Source organism: Lacerta agilis, chromosome 14, assembly GCF_009819535.1.
Source record: "Lacerta agilis isolate rLacAgi1 chromosome 14, rLacAgi1.pri, whole genome shotgun sequence".
In the NCBI taxonomy this organism is placed as follows: domain Eukaryota; kingdom Metazoa; phylum Chordata; class Lepidosauria; order Squamata; family Lacertidae; genus Lacerta; species Lacerta agilis.
Window position 1 is genome coordinate 13129464 of NC_046325.1, and position 13063 is coordinate 13142526.

A 13063-nucleotide genomic window follows, 5' to 3' on the forward strand; every position below is an offset into this window, starting at 1 on the left:
ACAAAAATTATCACAGTGAAAATGATACCCGTGTTTGGCATCGGGATCCGAAATGTCCCCATGGCGACAGGGCTGTCCAGGTGGCATTTCCTGCCCTCGGCCTTGGTTCCCTTGGCAATTGATCAGGGTGTCCCTCGACCTCTGGGGCAGACACTTCCGATAGAGGTGGAACCTCACTTTATGGAGTGGTCCCTCCCCATGCAGCAGAAAAAGAAAAACCAGTCCTTCTGCATGGAAAACCTATATGGCCATGACATTGGGATGAAAAGAAAATGAGAAGCAAAGATAAGAAGTGGGAATATTTTGGAGAATAATTAAAAATATGCGATCAGCATTGGACAAGATAAACAAATCGAAAGGATGAGATAGGGTGGAGAAATAACAAGCGAGGCAGCGAACCAGAGAGTTTGAACCAGGATGTCAATGAAGGATAGGTTGGGAAGTCCATATAGGAACAGGGTAAGATGACAAATGTATGTAAAAAAATAATTTCTAGCATTTGAAGAACCTGTGATACGAGGCAAAATATTTCCTTGCCTTTTCAAAATGAGAAATGAGCCTGCTCCCTCTTTCAGCATATTACTTTGCAAACATGCGCCCTGGGGGGGGGGGCGGAATCTTGCTTCTGGAGAGGAGCATTGAATCAGGAGATCCAACCCTCTCCCCCCCCCCCGAGTCTCACGTGGAACAGCCCAGCCACAGGTTTCCCACTTCGGTGAGCCACTCAAGCAGGAGGTGGTTTGGTTGGGTGGGCAGCAGGTGGAGGAGATGGGGAGCCAGGGTCACGACCCAGGAGCAATTCCACACGAAGGTGCAAGTCTCCTATGCTGCAGCCTCTGCTCTCTGGGTGCGCACAAGCCAGTGCCCCCCACAGCCCTTTGCCTCCAGGCTTCGTGCCCTCTCGACGGTGGGTGCGAGGGAATTGGCCTGGGTATATTTTTTAGTGGGGGAGACTCTGAGCTGCGAGGCAGCACTCTTAACTTCTCAAAGGAGGTGGGGGGAGGACCTCAGTGGCAAAGTGTCATCTCCTCATCCCTCCCCCAGGCCTCAAGGAACTCATCCTGACAGGCTGCTCTTGGTGCTCCGTGTCGGCGCTCAGCACAGCCAACTTCCCCTCCCTGCGGCTCCTAGATTTGCGTTGGATCGAGGACGTCAAGGACTCTCACCTCCGCGAACTGCTGTTGCCTGCCCCGGATGCCAAGCCGGGTAAAACGGGGCGCGCAATGGGGTGGGGGGTGGAAAGGCACTTTGGGGAAGGGCCTGCAGCAGACTCTGTTCCTTTCCTTCGTCAAACTGCAGGCATAAAATAATGGATTGTCTTCCCTCCTCTCCCTGCAAAATTCTTCCAGGACATTAGACATCATTAACTGTATATTACTGACCTGATTTGTAAAAGTGGGTCCTTTGCTCATCAACCTGGAATCTTATTTCTTTATTTTTAAAAAATACAATACCGGCAAGTCCATTGCCTTATTTCGGGGTGTGTGTGTGTGTGTGTTTTTGTGCTTCTGTTTCAGGGGCAGCCAAAGCAACACCCTCTCAAAACTGGACTACAACTCCCATCAACCCTTGCCATTGGCTCAGCTGGCTGGAACCGATGGGAGTTGGAGTTCAGCAGCTTCCGGAGGGCCTCCTCGGATACAAAACCTGCAAATGCCATTTGAACGAACCTCAAATTGCTACCCTTTAACAGCAGCTTGAGCCAGCCGCCTCCGAAGGGGGTTGCGCCCTCTGGCCCGGCTGCCCCGCCTAACTCACCTGCTTCCTTCCCCCTGCAACCTCCAGGCCAGACCGACAGTCGGGGTCGGCTCCAGAATGTTTCCGAGCTGCGGCTCTCCGGGCTGGACATCACGGACTCCTCGCTGCGCTTGGTGATCCGGCACACGCCCCAGCTTGCCAAACTGGACCTGAGCCACTGCAACCACGTGGGCGACCAGTCTGTTAACCTGCTGACTGCTGCTAACTCCCCACTCCGAGAGACCCTTGCCGAGCTCAACCTCGCCGGTGAGTGTTGGGGATTTCCTTCCTCTCCCCGAATGCCGTTCCTCAATCTTCTCTCTTACTAATTCGCTACCACTCCTTTCCTGCTCTTTAGGCAAGTCTTATCGTAGGTCTCCGCCACTTAGGACGTCCCTACTGACCCCTTTTGGGTCTTGTGCTGCCTATGCAAGCCTCAGTCGTCTGCCCCCTTCCCTTTCCCTGGCCAGATCTGAATGTTGCAGGGAATGGTTGTCTTTAAAAACAAGGACAACAACAAAAACCAGATGTAATTTTTATTGTTACCTCTACCTAATCCCAAGCACAGCCTCAGAACTTCCAAATGTGGCTCAGGAAAGAGACAAGAATGACTGTTTCTCGTCAGGAGACGACGCAAAGAGCAGCTAGACAACTATGCAGGGCACATCAGCCTTATAACTGTGTGCTGGTTTTACATCTTCTTAAACTATGATGGCTCCCAGCCATCCCCCCAAATCCTGGGAATTGTAGTATGTTAATTCTATGCTGAGAATCTAATTAGAGAGACCAGTTCCCATAGCTCCCCCAGCTGATGAAATTACTATTAGGCCTGTTAAATATGTTTGAAGATACGCCTTCCACCCTTAGAATAAGTGAACTTAAATATTTTCTATGCATGTCACCTTAAAAAAAACCCAAAAACCTACATGCCACAGGCATGTTCGGTGGGTATTTGGCTTGGAAAACTCCATCCCCGAGGCCTCTTTTTTTGCTTCCTCACTGGATTTTGCATCTTCCCGGGATTCTAGCGAGCTGCAAATTTAGCCTATGGTTTGCTTCTCCATGCTGATATAGTAATCTTTCCTTGTTGGAGGGCGGAGGCCTGATCCCTGTTCCTTTGAGAATGAACCTGCTTTCCCCACACTAGGGAGCTTCTGAAGGAAAACCCGTGTTCCTGACTTTTGACCTGCCTGTTCCCTCTTTCCCTACCCCCCCCCCGCTCCGCAGGGTGCAACCGGCTGACGGATCAGTGTCTGCCCCTTTTCCGCCGCTGCCCGCGCCTCTCCCGCATCGACCTGCGCACCTGCCACCACGTCACGCCCGAGGCCTGCGCCCGCTTTGCCGATGACTCTGTCTCCAACAGCACCTCCGTCCCCCCGGCCCCTGGCTCGGCGCCTCCCGGGCCTCCTTTCCGTTGCCCCGAGGAGAAATTGCTGCTGAAGGACAGCTAATACCCGCCCTGGGGTGGAGGCGCAAGGGAGACTCTGCCTCGCCAGTCGGACAAACCGGACGCGGACTCTGAGAGAACCTTTTTACTTAAAGCCATGCACTGAACCGGAGTGGCGTCTCCACCCCCTCGACGTGCGCAGCTAAAGAAGAGGGTGGAGGGTTGTGCTCCCCACCCCTACTCCCCACCCCTGCCAGGGTGGGGGTCGGCCTCTTGCTCCACCCCCCCTCGTTCCAGGACAGAGCCACGGAGTAAGTGGGGCCTGGGGTAGCCTTGTTGCTTTACAATGCTGGGAAAAGGCGTATTCCTCCTCCTCCCATCATGCACTGCATCGTCCTCTCCCCCACCCAACCCCAACCTGTCTGTGCCGCAGTCGGTACCATGCTCTCTCTTTCTCTCGGGGTGAGGGGGGGTTGGCACACAGCCTTGAAACGCTGGCTCAGGAGGAAGGCAGCTTATTTTATGGTGTCAGGTTATTTTTCTCACTCCAGCCCTGCTCCCCGATGCATATGTGCACTCCAACCTCCTCCACCCCCCACATGCTGCCTTTATGATTTTGAAAGTGCGCCTGCCTGCCTGCCTGCCTTTCCCCTCTTCCCTCCCTCCCCAAGCACTCATTTTTTCAGTGCGGTTTTTAAAAAGGGCGGGGCGGGGGAGCCAGGCAGCTGATACTTAGACCCCTCCTCGCCCCCCTCACTACACGCCCACTGAAATTCCGTCCACCCCACTTCCATTGGGAGGGCACAGGCTTGTGGGTCGCCACGCATGCGCGGGGGCTGAATGTGCAGGCGGTCTCCCGTTGCCCAAATCCGGACCCCGTGTTCCTGGCCCTGCAAGCCAAAACGATAACACCCCCTCACACACACCACGCTCACATGTGCGCACATGGCAATCCATACGCATGCCGTCTCCGCTGCTGTATTGTTTACACACGCACACACAATCGACATACACGCATGCATGCACAAGCTGCGTGCGTGGAGAGACTCCCCGAGGAACGTCCGTCCCACAACACTTGCCTCCCCGTCTTTAGTCCCCAGCCGCCACCCCAGTTCACTGGCAGACCATGCAGAGATTCAGAAGCCTGGGATATCCTTCCCAGAAACGCTTCAGATCCACCTTGTACGCACATCAGAAGGCCGCAAGGGAGCATGCGAGGCCAAGTGTGACGTGAAACGTCCTTTATCTCTCAGTGCTACCCCTTGCACATGCAAGGAGCTCGTAAGGAGGAAGCGCCTTGAAAACGCCACAGCCTTTCACACGTGCGCAACAGGCACGGCGCCTCTTTTGCTGCCCTTTGTGTCGTGCAGCTCCTAAGGCCTCCCTCTCGGGACACCGTTCCGTACCGCGAAGGTAATGTTGGAGGAGCCGTGTTGTGAAATTATCACAAGGAGCGTCCTCCCTCCCCTTCCAGAGTCAGACAACTTTGGGGGCGTGGATACCAGGAGCACCATAAAAAAGGTGGCCGCTTGCACCAGTACATGTGAACCACGCACCAATTCTCCACCCTCACACCCCCCCAGCACATATACCTGTTAATCCAAACAGCCCTGCCTGCTGCCACCCCCCCCCCCTTGTGTATTCCTCTTCCATCCCATCCTGGCACCTCCGCCTACCATTCCACTCCAGCAGCATTTCCAACTTGGAAGTCATGCTCCTTACTCTTTATCTGCCCCCCCCACTCTCGGCCAGTAATGTGTGTCTGGGTCAGCCCCTGGGGGTGGGGTGGGGGGCAAGCAAGATGAACGTCTTGCTGTGCTTGATTTTTACTTTTGAAAACCCCTCCCAGGAGAGCAGATGCCGCTGTCTGCCCTGACCCTCCTTCTCTGCCAGCCCCTCCACCCCTCGTCCCCCCCCCCACTTTCCTTCTTTGGTCCATAAGCTTTAATAACCACTTTTAAGGGGTGGGGGGAGCGGAGAGCTGCGTTTTCTTTCCCACAGCACCACGCATGTTGGGCTTGGGTAGCCTTGTCTTAATTCTGGTCGCCCTCCTCCGCCGCGGAGTTGTCAAACTTGAACACACACTTGTTTCCCCCTCCCCACCTCGGTTGCGTTTTCTTCCCACCCCCCTGTGGTCGTTCTTTCCCATTTCTTAAAGAGCGTGGTGGCAGGAGGAGGAGGAGGAGGAGGGGTGGTGGCGGAAATACTGTAGAAAAAGGCACGAAAAAGAATGTTCCGGACCGAAGACGTGCCTGTTTGTCGGCCATTTCTTGGCCCCTTCTGTGGCGGAGGTGGGATGGATGCGGCTAACGGAGCTCTTCTTCTCCCCTTCTGCCACGCTGGCCCGTCCCGGCAAGGGAGGCTGGCGCAGCCGTCCAAGGTGCCCAGCTCTGCTCACTGAGCCATTTTTGCTTCTTTAGGTTTCCTCCAACGAGGATGGGACTTGGCTGGGTTTCGGGAGGGAGAGGCGGTCAGTCGCCAGCAGGGGGCATCATCACAGGTCACCCGGATTCCCACAGCTGCGGGGTGGGGGGGGCCTCCCTGCCGCTCCTGCCCCCCCAACCCAACTTTCTTGTTACAAAGATATCCCGGAGCCCCTTCTCTTCCTCGGCCCCCTTCCCCTCCGCCTCCGCCTGGGTCCCCGGAGGGTGCCGTCATCATATGGGGAGGAAGAGGAGAAACGGCTTGAGGCTGGGTTGGGTGGTGGTTTATTTTATTTTATTATTATTTTTTGGTCAAATCGGTAACCATAACTACTTCTTTTTTTGTTTTTTTGTTAATATATACTTGAACGTTCATTTAATACTAAAGCATTACTTGAAAAAAACACACGCAGCGATAGGTTGTGGAATCGAAGGCGAGGTTTTCGGTGTTTTTTTTTTTTTTTTAAAGGTTCTGTTGGGTGCTTTTATATTGTTTTAAGAAAATCGGTTTTTGTCGTTGCTTTTTTTAAATTTTCATTTGTCCGTGGTGGTTTTTTTTTGTTTTTTGTTATTATTAAAAATCCTTCCCTCTCACTTGATTAGCCAAAGAGGGCCAAGGTATCTTACTTTCTCCCCTTGCCCTGCTCCCTTCTTTTCTGGATTTCCCCTTCCCCATAAGAAGAATTTCCCTCCTTCCATAGTCGCCTCTTAGAAGCTCCTAAAACAAAAACAGAGAGAGAGAGTATTAAAGATGGTGAGGAGCTGTGGGGAGGGAGGGCGGCTAGGATACAACGGAGGCAAGTGTGGGGCAAGGAAGGGAGGTTAGTATTGTGCATTTTTTGGGGGGGGAGAAGATCAAACAGTCCTCTCTCCCCCACCCCACCCCAACATCCTCAAAAAAACGCTAACTTTCCTTTGGACGCAGCATAAATGCGTACTTGATTCCAGGGCTCACCCCCCTGCTCTGAATCCACACCCTCCTTGGTGCAAATGAGGCCTGCTCTTGCCACAGCAGCCTTTCCTCTGTTCCTTGTCTCCTCAATTCCTCCAACCAAAGGAGACCCGTACACCAAGAAATGGCAGTTTATGGGTCTGGGTTTCACTGTGTGCTTTATGGATTGTGGAGGATGGGGAGAGGCAAAAACACATAATGTAAAAGGAGTGGGGGGGGTCACACTCCCCGTGCCATGCGGTGACCCCCACCCCAACCCTTCGGCTTCCCTTGTCCAAACGAGGGGGACAGAGGTGCTGTTTTCAGACATATCACTTAGGGTTTTGTTTTTTTTTGTTTTTTTTTTAAGAAAAGAAAATATTTGTTTTTAATGGATGTTTTAACTAAGAAAAGAAAAATACCTCAGGTTTTAAAAGAAACGGTGAAGAGAGCGAGAGAGAGAGAAAAGCGAGAATTATCATCTAAGGGTGCGCTACTATGCTACAGACTGCTGCTTTGGGCGGGGGGCTGCGAGGGGTGGGAAGTCGGATGAACCCCAGAGAGGGGCAAAAATGCTCCCTTTGGATGGGGAGAGGTGGCCGCAGGTGATAAGCCCACCCCCCTGCTCCCCCCTCCCCAACCACTCGTATTTTCTCCCGCCCACAATCACTTGAAAGGCAAATGAGCATTAATATACAGGCAGCTGTCTCTCAAGCCTAAACGGTTTGCTCCTGGAATGATGGAATATGGGGGGTGCATTTGCTATCACCCCCCTGCAAAATGAAACACAAAACCCTTTCCTCCCACCCCACAGATGTAGCCTCCCACAAAATGTTCCAAGGGATTCCCCTCCCCACCCCGTCCCCCAAGAGGTATAATATGGAACATTTTCCGGTCACTGGCGTATTGCATACACAAAACCCCTTTCCCCAGTTTAGCGGACCAAAGCTATATTCCAGCTCCTCCTCGTTTCCTCCCCTCCAGGCGATTTTCTCCATCTTTGGCTACAACTTTTAAACCGCACACACGCCGTTTTTTTTTCTTCTCCTCTTCCTCCTCGCCTGTATCCACTGAGACAAAGATAAGGGGGGAGGTGGAGGGGAGATGGGAGAGAAAGAAAGAAAGAAAAAACGAAAACTTTAAAAGAATCCACTTTGGAGCAATGTGTCTTTCGCAGTGTTTGACCTGCACATCTCTTTCCCAGACCCCCCCAACCTTTGGGAACTGCTCAGATGCCGGGGAGGGGCGGGAGCGAGACCAGGTTCCGATCTGAATTTCAGGGGTTCTATTATTGTACAATAACTGTTTGCTATATAAACGAAAACTGAAAAAAAATCAAAAAAAGGAAGTATGTTTTGGTCTTAAAAAGCCTGTTTTTCATTATTTTCCTCCTCCCCTGGTTTTATTTTCCTTCCGAAAGAAATGTTGCAAATAGAAAAAATGTTGGGGTTTTTAATTAATTTTTATTATTATTATTATTTTCATTGGGTTCTGTTTTATGGTTTCTGGAAATATTTTTTTATAAACTCCTTTTGTTTTTTTTAAAGGTTTTAATTTGTTTTTATTTTGCGCTGGTCCAATGGCTGAGTGTTCTGGGCATTTTTGGAGGGTGGGGGTTGTCGGTGGAGAGAAGGGGATTTGCGCTGTAAAGTGTCTTAATAGACGGATGCATATCTGACACCTCGAGACACTATTTTCCAGGACTGAAACTGGCGGCACCTTTCAGCTTTGAATCAGAAACTATTTCATTTTAGAGTGTGTGACTATGAACTTTGGATGAGCTCACCTGTTGTGTTTCTGTGTGAGTCGCTGTTCTGAATGTGCCCCTGCCTGACGGTCAACAGGCCTTTACCTGCAGCAAAATTAGGTGGTAGAAAGTCTGTACAAGGCGAGATGGGAGGTTGAGGGTAGCAATTCTGAATGCACTCATTTTTATTTTTTTAAAAAATAATTCTCTGCAAGTAGGAAAACTGGCAGGGAAAGGAGCTCCCTTCTTGAGATGCTAGTTCACTTGCGGGGATTGATTTAATGTGAGGAACATTAGAAAAATTGCATTACCCACGCCTGCAGCCTGAAATCGTTCAGTCCATGCGACCACCTCTCTCTGGCTGCATTTGTAGTATGGCACAGAGAGGTTCAAAAAGGCACCCAAGATGCTCTACATTATTTATTTTCCCCTAGTAGATGAATCCTAATTCTGTCTGGTCTCTCCACACTAAGGGGGATTCTGCTCTGGTTCAGCCCCTTGGGAAGTTTCAAAGGGGGAGGGTGCACAGTTCGGACTGTGACTCATTTAAAAATGCAGTGGGCAACTTCTGGGGGGCAGGAGGGGGGGAAGCGTACTTTGGGTTCACAGGTAATTTAAATTTCCCAAGGTCACCCGCTGATCTTCCTGGTTAAGTAGAGATTTGAGCTTGGATGTGCTTGGATTTAATCCAGCATTCGAACCCAGTACTGGCCAGGGCCTTTGGGAATTGCAGGCCAATATATCTGGAGGGCAGGAGGTTGATAAAGGTTGCTGTAGCCGCCAAACCACTAGTTCTTGTTATTTATGTAATCAATTGATTTATATACGGCTTAATGCGAAAATAGGCTTCAAGCTGTTTACACGGTATAAAACCCCGTTATAAAAACATCAAAACAGAAACAACTCTAAAATACACAATAAAGCAATGCCATTCGCTTTATTGAAACAGGAGTCTCTAGTCGAGAAATTCCTGTATAAACCTAACATGCATAGGTATATGAAACCTATAAAACATGTGTTTATTTTGCAGACAGGATACATAAATAAAATATTAAAGCCTAGGGCCCAAACAGCTGATCAGGATCCCAAAAGGAAAATCCTAATGAAATTATTACTTTTTATTCTTGTGGGCCAGCTAACTTCTCCCATGCACCCCCAAGTCTTTCCGCAAACGCTGTGTTTGAGGACCCCCCCCCCCCCGTTTCCCAAACAGTTTGTTACACAGCTGAAGGGGGAAGGCACTGGTTATGGTTGCGAACAAGGTTTGAACGTTATGGCTGGCACGAAAGGAGAACTGCAAACACTCCAGAAGACCCGGTTCCAATCCACGATACTTTTGATAAACAGGAATGAGAAAGTAAGTTGTGTGTGAGCCTGGCGGGACCAGGGTTTCGCTCCATCTTTCCTGATGCTCTTCTGCATTATTTTTTGGCCCCTTCAGGTCTCCATAGCTAGGGTTGCCGTATTTCAAAAAGTAAAAAACTAGGACACCCCGAAAGTTGTTGGAGGTTGAGCCGGACGTACTCCAGGGCACAAGACTATGAAGATGGTCTGACGGTAACCTCGAGTTTCTGGGAGCTTTTAGCCACGTACCTTCTTCACCTGACCTTCTCTAAGGCTATTGATGAAAAGAGATTCCTTTTCTCTGCTGAATTCCCTGCAGTTCCGGCTTTCAACCACCGCTGGGCAGTGGCACACAGGGCCGATTCCCCCACATCGATTCCCTCCTTCCACTGGTTTGAATCCTCTCCCTGCTCCATATCCCTTCCCTTTAAGGAGTTTTGTTTGTTACACCCTCCGTGGATCTCATTCCATTCCACGTTTCTTCCCCTTTCAGTCTTTTCTCCCCTTGTATTACAGTGGAGGCAGGGAGAGATTTTACTTTCTTGGGCTCCATGATCACTGCAGATGGTGACAGCAGTCCCGAAATTAAAAGACGCCTCCTTCTTGGGAGAAAAGCAATGACAAACCTAGACAGCATCTTAAAAAGCAGAGACATCACCTTGCTCACAAAGGTCCATATAGTTAAAGCTATGGTTTTCCCAGTAGTAATGTATGGAAGTGAGAGCTGGACCATAAACAAGGCTGATCGCCGAAGAATTGATGCTTTTGAATTATGGTGCTGGAGGAGACTCTTGAGAGTCCCATGGACTGCAAAAAGATCAATCTTATCCATCCTTAAAGAAATCAGCCCTGAGTGCTCCCTAGAAGGACAGATCCTGAAATTGAGGCTCCAGTATTTTGGCCACCTCATGAGAAAAGAGGACTCCCTGGAAAAGACCCTGATGTTGGGAAAGATGGCACAAGAAGGGGACGACAGAGGGTGAGATGGTTGGACAGTGTTCTCGAAGCGACTGGCATGAGTTTGGCCAAACTGCAGGAGGCAGTGGAGGATAGGGGTGCCTGGCGTGCTCTGGTCCATGGGGTCACGAAGAGTCAGACACGAATGAACGACTGAACAACAACAACCTTGGATCTCAAACTTAATCCGTTCCAGAAGTCCGTTCCAAAACCAAAGTGTTCCAAAACCAAGGCGCGCTTTCCCATAGAAAGTAATGCAAAATGGATTAATCCGTTCCAGACTTTGAAAAACAACCCTTAAAACAGCAATTTAACGTGAATTTTACTATCCAACGAGACCACTGATCCATAACATGACAGCAATAAGCAATGTACTGCAGTCACACAATCCATCCATCCGTAGCTGAACTGGGTTCCGCACAATCACAAAAACAACAACACAAAATAAAACAGCAAAAACAGACAGACCTCCGCGTAACACTCAAAACGGAAGTGTGGCACTCAAAATGGAGCACGTTCGGCTGCCAAAAAAAGTTCGCAAACCGGAACGCTTACTTCCGGGTTTGCAGTATTTGGGTTCCAAATACTTGAAAACCAAGGTACCACTGTATTTGTAAAATTAAAATTGAAAGTTCTCCTTGGCTGTTTGTAAGGGTGTTGGAAATTGTAGCTCTATGAGATGTAAATTACATTTCCCACGATTTTTAATGCATGGCGTGCATCCTAACAGCCTCATGGGTGGAGAAAATATTCTGATGAAGCTGCCACTGTGTGTGGCCAGCCCACCTGGCGGTCCCTGGGAAAAGTCTGGCCAGTGGCCTGGTCTCCATATCTAGTAGAAATAGCACTGCCCAATTTCCCCTTGATGGGATGCAGTCCATTCAATTGTCTCAGGATTTCGCCGTCTCCTTCTGCCCCACACCCTCCCTTCGCTGTGGGGCGAAGATGTAGAGCGGGCCTTTGCAGCATCTCCCAACTGACCCCCTCGCCCTTTCCACCAGCTTTGTGCCCCATCTGAAGTGACCACGCATGAGGGAGGCTTGTGACTGGCCGCAGCTCGGCCTCGACGGCTTACAACAGGCCTGACGCAGCACATCTGTGGTCAGATCTCTCGGTTTTAAAACCAAACGATGCGACTTTAAAGCAAAAGTTGGCAACTCTGATTTTTAATCGGGACAGCAGTGCTGAGGGTGGGGGTGGTTAACAAACAGACAGAGAAAATATTAAATTTATCCCAATAGCAATCTCTGTGTGTTTTGGTATAAAAGTCAGGGTAATTTTTTTTTATAAAAAAAACCACATGTACAACAAGCGTACAAACTGACTCAAATGCTAATCTAATCATAGGAAATTATCTGGGTAATGTATAAATACGACATCGTACTGCCATAGAAGTACAAATGCTCATAATAAAAACCAACAGTCTGTCCCTGCGACATTTAAAGCAATAGCTTAACATTTCAGTGTACCTGTTTCAGAGCAAATATTTTGCTCGGCATTTGGGGGACAAACATAGTGTTTGTAACAGAGCCAACAGGGTGCCCCAAAATAGGGGTAAATTTAAGGCTGAACTCCTATATGCCAGTTTTCCCCAGCCTGGTGCCAACAAATATTTTGACTGGCAGGCGACTCCTCAGCAAGTGAGTCAAATCGTGAAAAGATTTGGTTCAGTTCCTGTTTAGGTTCAACTGCAAATGAAGTTCTTCCAGGCCAGTTAATAAATAATAATAATAATAAATCCTTCCAGTAGCACCTTAGAGACCAACTAAGTTTGTTCTTGGTATGAGCTTTCGTGTGTATCTGAAGAAGTGTGCATCCACACGAAAGCTCATACCAAGAACAAACTTAGTTGGTCTCTAAGGTGCTACTGGAAGGAATTTATTTTTATTTTGTTTTGACTATGGCAGACCAACACGGCTACCTACCAGTAACTAGGCCAGTTAATGTTCAGCAACTCCTTCAAGCACACATAACCACCCAGTTCAGATCAGGTTCACCTGCTCAAATGTAAATATAAGGAATGTGATTCATAATGATCTTTTTTTTTTGCACCAAACATGCCCTGTGTGTTGCTGGTGTGTCATTGCTCACGTATGTGTAGTATAATGTTGACTAAACCTCTGCCCTAAATGAGAAGCCAGCCTCCTGCTCAAGCCTCTGCTTAATGTTTCCCATTCCAGGGAATTGGTTTCATTTCATCTGACGTCCCTTTTCTGGTGGAGCCAAGGACCGTACCGCACAGAATCATAGTTGGATGGGACCCTGAGGATCATCCAATACAGGCATAGGCAAACTCGGCGTGCCAGATGTTTTTGGGACTACAACTCCCATCATCCCTTGCTAGCAGGACCAGTGGTCAGGGATGATGGGAATTGTAGTCCCAAAACATCTGGAGGGCTGAATTTGCCTATGCCTGATCTAATGCAACCCTATGCAGGAATAGGCAGCTGTCTCATCCGGGGATCAAACCTGCAACCTGGGTGTTCTAGCCATCTGGGCTGTCCAGGCTGTTCATATACATCAGATTTTTTTTGTTA

The 13063-nt window shown here is 49.4% G+C and overlaps 1 protein-coding gene across 4 annotated transcripts in view; it reads left to right on the forward strand.

Annotated features, from left to right (window-relative positions):
• Nucleotides 1-3853, forward strand: part of FBXL19 (F-box and leucine rich repeat protein 19) — a 29733-nt gene extending 25880 nt beyond the window's left edge. For 3 of the 4 annotated variants that reach the window (XM_033169351.1, XM_033169354.1, XM_033169352.1), the window contains 3 exons: nucleotides 1045-1206; nucleotides 1786-2004; nucleotides 2965-3188. In XM_033169351.1, the coding sequence (XP_033025242.1) occupies nucleotides 1045-1206; nucleotides 1786-2004; nucleotides 2965-3188 (605 nt within the window). Of the gene's footprint in view, nucleotides 1-1044; nucleotides 1207-1785; nucleotides 2005-2964 lie in introns of all 4 variants that reach the window. The other variant, XM_033169355.1, reaches the window with a different exon arrangement.
• The last annotated feature ends 9210 nt before the right edge of the window (nucleotides 3854-13063 follow it).